At 40.7% G+C, this 7,929-nt stretch overlaps 1 protein-coding gene across 2 annotated transcripts in view; it reads left to right on the forward strand.

Moving 5' to 3' along the window:
* Adck5 (aarF domain containing kinase 5) overlaps nucleotides 1–7,385 on the forward strand; it is a 30,804-nt gene extending 23,419 nt beyond the window's left edge. Inside the window, exons 11-13 of one of the 2 annotated variants that reach the window (XM_037427790.2) lie at nucleotides 3,534–3,711; nucleotides 4,666–4,836; nucleotides 7,145–7,385. In XM_037427790.2, the coding sequence (XP_037283687.2) occupies nucleotides 3,534–3,711; nucleotides 4,666–4,836; nucleotides 7,145–7,268 (473 nt within the window). In that variant the 3' untranslated portion in view covers nucleotides 7,269–7,385. The remainder of the gene's footprint in view (nucleotides 1–3,533; nucleotides 3,712–4,665; nucleotides 4,837–7,144) is intronic. The other variant, XM_037427791.2, reaches the window with a different exon arrangement.
* The last annotated feature ends 544 nt before the right edge of the window (nucleotides 7,386–7,929 follow it).

Raw genomic sequence — 7,929 nt, forward strand, 5'->3', positions numbered from 1 at the left:
GAGCGGGAATCTTCACGTAGATGTACTCTTTGTGCTATAGCTTGCTACAGAATTGGCTGTAATAGTGATTATGCAACTAGAGGCAAGAACAGTCACTATTGAAAGTAAGAAGAAGGGTTGCAGCAGCTGCGCCAATTGTGCTAGTTCGATGCAATTCCTGATTGCTGTGCCCAGCTGTGCCAAAACCACAAAAATTATTGAAATTGCACTACAATGTGCCAAGATTCCTAGCCAACGTCAAAATTTTTTTTAGGGGCACTACTTTCGGCAAGAAATGCCGCCCACATCGGCCACCTGCAGCTTACGCCATCAATCAAAGTGCGCAGACCCGAACTATAGTGCCTAGAGTACACTTAAAATATTCTAGGCACCTGCCCTATGCTCGCAAAATGTGATCAACCAGATAAAGTAACAACGCTGCATGCCCATCAGTTTGCTGACTGTGGCGGTTACCTATCGGCGAAAAGGCTAAACTTCAAGGCAAAAATGTGTTGATGTAGCCACCAACGCATCGCGAGAAATGCAAATTTCCTAGTCTGAAAATGTGGCTATGGCTTGTTCAAAACTAAAGTTGGAAGCGTATGCCACATTTTTCTAACACGAACAAGCTCAACGTGTTGTGAACGCTGGCATTTCCAACGACCACGTTGATTGCCTTAGCAGTGGCACATAAAGCATTTATTTTTCTCTAGAAGTTGCGTTGTCCCTGCCATGGGTCCTGGCGATGATATCTGGTACTGTGGTCGGGCCGACGGGCGTGCACTGTTGTTACTTTACTTCGCCGAACGCATCCTGCAGGAGAGCCGAAGGGAGACCTAACCCCAGGGTGAAAAAAAAAGGGGGGGGGGAGGGGGGGAAGGGGGGTGGTGTAGCGGTTGGAAAATTTCTTAGCTTTGGTTCTAATGCTGCTTGAACTAGCTTCGCTGCAGTACACTTATGCCCTGCGGAAAAGCGTATTTTGATTTACAAAGGGCTGTTAGCCCTGGTGGGACACTGCACATTTTGCTCAGTAACTCATGCATTTGTATGCCACACAATTCTGAGTACCAGTATAATTACTGGCATCTAAATAAGCTACTGGCAATAATTTGAAGCAGTATATAACATTTATGCTTTCCTAAAAAAAACTATTTTTATTTTGTGCACCAGTTTTTTTTTTTTTGCCACTCCTACTTTTCGGTTTTACAAATATCCCAAATTTCAAGGTTGCAAGCTTGGCAGATAGATATTTAAATTTGCAGAGTCTGCCAAATGATTTTACAGGCATAGCAAATCCTAATATGTACTTCATCATTGTTTGCTCAGCAGGGTGGTTTAAAATACTACTTTCATTGAAATGGCAGTGCTGATGTTAACACTGCGCGATTTAGGCAATGTTGAATGGTTTATACATATCTTTTTTCTAAATATAAGACTTCTTTTCATACTGCTTCAAATTTGGTATTTCATGATAAAAAATACATGTAACCTGCTCTAAATTTAGAGTTTAGTCCTCCAAAAGTAACATTTTGCTGCTCCGAAAATTGCTCTAAATTGTATTTTGGCTGTTGCGCCCGTGCATGAGGGCTAACAGTTTATCTAGCATTTTGTGATAAGAACCAAGTTGTGAACATTTCAAACTTTGTGCTCTAAAAAGGACAAAAATGCCTGCTGAGAAAATATAGCCTTGTGTGGCGAATAGCCCTGAAAGAGTAATGATGGCATATTTCATGATAGGGCATCGTTAATTACTATACATGTGTAATTGCATATGTTGACAGCTGAGAGCATGGGTCAGTGTCTCAGTTGTCAACATTGACCTACCATATTTACTCGCATAATTTGTGCACTTTTTTTTCACAGTTTTGGGGCCCCAAAAAGGGGGTGCACAAATTACGTGGAGATTTCGTGAGCGCATGCGAAATATTGTGTCACAGTCCTAACTCATGCAGTGTATACATTTAAAAAAAGAAGAAATAAATTGGCGAGCAAAAAAAGTGTCAGTACAAGCGCAGGAATAAACAGAAAGGAAGAGAGGACAAGCGCTTTCTGTTTATTCGTGCGCTTGAACTTACAATTATACCATGCATATCCAACTAGCCCAACTTTGGATTCTGTTGAAAAAAAGTGTACTGGTTAATTTTTAAAGAATTAGCGTGTACATTAACCAGTCAGATCCGGTTAGGTGCGGTCTAGTGGGAATCACTGATTGCAAAGTCTGATTGGGAATCAATCAGTCGTCCGTGCCGTGACGCGAGCGTGTATTCTCGCCATTGTCGTGGTGGTAGAGATTCGAAGGTAGGGGGAAGCAAAAGCTCGAGCAGTGCCGGCGACTTGTCAGCAGGTTTGTGTTCGAGTGCGGTATTCTAGGGACCCTAGTTTGGGCGAAGTCCTCGGAGGAAGAGACTTCGCACTCACAGCCTGTTTGAAATGCGCCCGTCTGCTTGTCGAGGCATGCACCCGGCCGAAGCATCAAAAGATATAAAAGTGCGCGCGCCGGCGAGCTGGCTCGGGCGGGTTGGGGAGCATGAAATGTGCAAGTAAATGTTTTTTTTTTCTGAAAAGCTGGCAAAATATTAGGGGTGCACAAATTATGAGAGGGTGCAAATTATGCTCGTAAATACGGTAGTTTGTGCCACGCTCATTCCACAGGCTTGAGATAAAGTGTTTGTGTTTGATGAAGGTTTTGAGTGAACTTGAGCCGACAAGAGTGAGTGCCAGTGAGTTTGAGTGTGTATGTGTTTGACCTAGAGTGAGTATCTGTCAACGTTATTATGGAAGAAAGTTGCGCACGGTAGTTTTGGGTGAACTCGAGTGTACTATAAGTAAACGAGCGGCAGTGAGTGGGAGCGGATACAAATATGGCCACAAATAATTTCTTGCAAATGTGAAGTGAGGTCGCTATTATGTCAGTGATGAATATGTAACTTCAGAACATAGTGTGCATGCTAGTGTGAGTAAGTAAATAGGCTGTGGAAATATCGGTGATTTAACATGAGTGAATATATTGGCTTATTTTGCTGACCTGTGGCCAAGGTACTCATTATGTGGAAAGGCAAAATAATCCACACTGTATGATGTAATCTTTCTGGATTTTTAACTATAAAAAAATTCTTGTATCAGCAAGTAGGTGTTGTATATCATTCACTTTCCCATCTCTAGAACAGGTAGCTTTGCCTAAGCTCCCTGAAGTTGCTTCAGTAAAGTGTTGTGCTCAGATTTGGGTGCACGTGGCAGAACCCGAGGTGGTCTAAATTTTTGGAGCCCTCCACTACGGCGCCTCTCATAATCGTATGGTGGTTTTGGGATGTTAAACCCCACTTATCAATCAATCAATCATAAAAGTGCATGTTTAAGCGTAATCAAAATGTTTAAGCATTGAGACTAACTTTTGAAGCATCTCAAAATTTTGTTGTAGTGCGCATCTAAGCAAGAGTAGTTCGCCTGAGATTCTTTTTCATGTATTCTGTCAGCTCGTACACTAGATAGGATTGTTTTTACGCTTAGGATGTGAGTCACATTCTTGTAGACCTAGCTGCGTCTTTTTGCTTTAGATTACCCCATCTTCTGCGAGATCCTGATGCAGCGGCCTCTGAAGCGGCAAACATTGCACTTGCGCAATAAGCTTTCCAGTGAAGATGTGGCCTACATGCGCACCATGGTGCAGGATCACTTTGATGAGGTCATGGACTGCATTCGCAGCCTCCCTAGGCCCATGCTGCTCGTATTCAGGTAGCACTGGCTGGTCTCTCATTGTACCGTGGCGAGAGCACAGTTCTTGCATAGTACATACTGTCACTGTATTTAGTGTATATGTATTTTCTTTATTGTTATTTATTCTTAGGTATTTAATGCTGCTCATGAAGTGGCCAGCTATATAAGTTTTTTTTTTTTTTGCTACAGTTTTACTGTATTGATTTGTTATCTGGTTGTCCACCATTGTTATGAAACCATCTGACACTGTCATGTTTCTCTCAATGCTTTATCTACAGCAGGAGCATCTCAAAAAAAATTTTAATATATAGTGATAGTAGGTTTGTCAAAGTGCCAATAGTGGCAATTTGTTTAGCTTTTCATTTGTTTAGGTTCATGGCTTGTTTTATGGTATATACCTATAAAGCCACGTTGCGCATTCATTTCTTGTGCACACATTATCATTTGCACATTATTTGAATGAGTATTTTACAGCTACTGATTTTAACTTAGGTAATACAGTTTGTCAATTAGAGATATTGTTTGCAAAAACTTAAGTACTCTTAGTGTCCATACTCCTAATTGCTCTACTAGAAAGTTTTTGTCCTCTTTGCAATGATCTGTAAGGGGCAGCAAACAGAGATATAGAAAATTATGCGTGAAACACATTGCAGATACAGATATATAAAATTATGTGTGAAACACATTGCAGGAAATTTTTATAAACTTTATTAATGATGAGATACTTTTATGAATGAAGGAAGCTTCACATAAAATATGACAGTGTGTTCATGTCCCAACACAAGAAAACACTATAGATTCATGCGCTTTATTGTGACACCAAAAACAAGTCAGCCATATTTGTTGTATTTTGTTAAATACAAAAGTGAAATAAAGTATAAAAATTTGTATGCACCGAGTCTCATTGGCACTTCATCACATGGGCACAAGCTGGCTCTCTTCTCTCACGTAATGCTGCTTTCATGCTTTCAGGAACATAAATACTGTACGTTCTATCACGAAAAATCATGGCCATCCTATTAATCGCTTCAGCTTGATGGCTCGCATTGCTACACGGCGGCTCACCTTAAATATGGACCATGCCAGCCTGTCGGTCATACTACGCCAATGGTGGAGCTCCGTGATGTTTGAGCTGAGGCTGAGGTATGTGTTCATAACGTTGCTCGCAAAACACCAGGGTGTTAAGCTAGGTATAAAGCTTGTAAAAGCAAGAAAGGTTATAAAGGTAGTGATTCATATGTTGCTGGTGATTCATATGTTGCTGTGAAGAAGAAATAACCTTTCTAATGCTAGCAAGACCATAGTCAGCATAGTTAACGTTTCTACTCTCATTTGTCATTTACTAACCGATGTTGGTGTCAGTCACTTGATTGGTGATTCCTTTTCATTTACTTCTCTGCTGCCAACCAAAGTTTGAAATACGTACCACAGTGTGGCAGACAATGAACAGGGCCAAGAGAGTCAAAGATTGATTCATATGTTGCTGGTGATTCATATGTTGCTGTGAAGAAGAAATAACCTTTCTAATGCTAGCAAGACCATAGTCAGCATAGTTAACGTTTCTACTCTCATTTGTCATTTACTAACCGATGTTGGTGTCAGTCACTTGATTGGTGATCCCTTTTCATTTACTTCTCTGCTGCCAACCAAAGTTTGAAATACGTACCACAGTGTGGCAGACAATGAACAGGGCCAAGAGAGTCAAAGATTGATTCATATGTTGCTGGTGATTCATATGTTGCTGTGAAGAAGAAATAACCTTTCTAATGCTAGCAAGACCATAGTCAGCATAGTTAACGTTTCTACTCTCATTTGTCATTTACTAACCGATGTTGGTGTCAGTCACTTGATTGGTGATCCCTTTTCATTTACTTCTCTGCTGCCAACCAAAGTTTGAAATACGTACCACAGTGTGGCAGACAATGAACAGGGCCAAGAGAGTCAAAGATTGATCTAGTGAAGTGACAGGGGTGCTCAAATTATTTCATGAAATCTGGTAGTACATAAAATTGTGAAAGGGTTTTTGTAGGTCTTCGAAATTTGAAATCGTTATATAGCTACAGTGAAAACTTTCCAGGCCATTGTTCTTGCTACTAATCTACGTCTATTCGTGTGAATATTTGTGAGGGTGGGCTGAGGCTATGACATGGAGCCTTCCCCATTGCCCCAAATAGGGAGCACCATATTTGGGAATTCAGGTCAGACAGGTGCTTATGTGAAGCAATGACAGGTGAATGATGTGTGGAAACATGGAGAACGAAACAAGTGATTGTGGGAGCAGGCTGAGCCAGAAGAGTACAAGTAGGCGATTAGTGCTAATAAATAATAAAACTAACCACCACTGCTTGTAGCACCATCCAGTATATAATGGTGCTATTGACTGCCATGTGTAGGTGGGGCATGCAGCCTTGTCAAACTGAAGCGGTGGGTTCTTGAGTGGGGTGCCAAGACATTTTATTGCGATAGCGTTACAGGGCATGCTACAAGAAAAATGCATCTCTGCAAAAGTGAAAGCAATCACTGCTGTTCTGCTCAATTATTTCTAAAAAAACTTCGTAATATGAGGTTCAGGGGCCAAGCGAGTTCGTTGATTTGGGTAATGATAACAGTGAGCCCTATGGGCATTTGCTGGGGAATGGAAATTTGTTAGATCAAGAACTTTGTAACATATGGTTTCGTTCAATCGAGTTTCAACTACGTTAAGGGCATTAAGAGCTACTAGCTTGCTGCTAGTATACACATGTAGTTCAAAGGTAAAAGAAGCACATTCAACCCGCTCATATGTGCTGTGGTAAATCATAAACGTGAAAACGGTATGCACACATGTTCTGTGAAAGTATGCGATTCTTGTAACACATTCTACATGCTACACATAGCAACAAATGGCTACAATCGTGATGTTGGATTGCTCGCCCATTTCGTCAGAGGTTTAGATGTGCCAGAAATTGTACAAATGCAAGATTTATTGCTCACATGTGCGGAAATGAATAATGGACAATGGCTTTTCACTCAGTTTCACTCAGTTTTGATGGATGTCTGGTAAAGATCAAAGTACAGATCAGACAGTAGACATCTTTTATGCTTGATCAAGCACTGTTTGAAATAGGCACGTGAACTGTAACTGCAGGTGTATGTCTAAAAGATAATATTCAAGTTATACTATAGACATTTATTGTCATTGCTTGTTTTGGTTCTAGCTATAAGCTTCCTCAAAATGAACCAAGCAAGCTTGTAGTCAACTTTGGTTGCCCTGGTACTGCGGAACTAACTTCAAAACTTGGTATAAGTGGCTAGAAAAATGATCAAGTATGCATTTCACAAGTGAATGAAACTGTGTTAGTAATTGTGATGCACTTAAAAAATTAAACATAACTGCTAATTGCAGGCCTTGAGTGCAGATTATGCTGAACCCCCCCCCCTTTTTTTTTCTTTATGCTTTCTTTTCTACTAGGTTGGAGCACTGGCAGTTCAGGTTGTCACTGTTGTACCTGCGTTTGTTACTTTGGATCAGAGGTCCTAACAAGGACATAAAATATATGATGGAGCTTGCTGCTGGGGACATATCTCCAATGTAGGTTATGCCTTTTTTAAGAGACTATTATTGTACTGTTATAGCAAACATTATTTTGGTGACATCATGTTGATTTTGTGCAAATAAATCTTGCTCACTCTAAAGCATGTTTTGCAAACCAGGTTGAAGTAATTCATTTGGATAGATCTGTCATGTACATTTTTTAAGAGGGATGAACATTCTAAAATTTTGTGTGCTTATCGAAACATGTTCTAGTGCATTGACGAACCAGTCTGTTACATAGTTTTGTAAACAAAGAAGCCCAAACTGGGTAGCTGAGTTAGTAGTGGTTATCCACTTGCATTGCACAAGAAATCTCTAAATTATCGAACTTGATCATGACGAGGAATATTGAGATGAAATACTGGATTTTAATTTCCAGCCTTTCGCATAATGCTATGTGGTGTCAAGGAATAGGGTCAATAAAAAAAACCGCCAGGCCAGCGTGGAACGCGCAGTACAGTCACAGGAAAAGCTGGGAGAGTGGCCTTTTTAAACACTTTTGAGGCAACTATTGCAAGCACACTTGCATGGTACCCCATCATCATCATCAGCCTGACTACGTCCACTGCAGGACAAAGGCCTCTCCCATGTTCCGCCAGTTAACCCGGTCCTGTGCTTGCTGCTGCCAATTTATACCCGCAAACTTCTTAATCTCAGCTGCC

The sequence above is a fragment of the Rhipicephalus microplus genome, chromosome X (genome assembly GCF_043290135.1).
Source record: "Rhipicephalus microplus isolate Deutch F79 chromosome X, USDA_Rmic, whole genome shotgun sequence".
Lineage (NCBI taxonomy): Eukaryota > Metazoa > Arthropoda > Arachnida > Ixodida > Ixodidae > Rhipicephalus > Rhipicephalus microplus.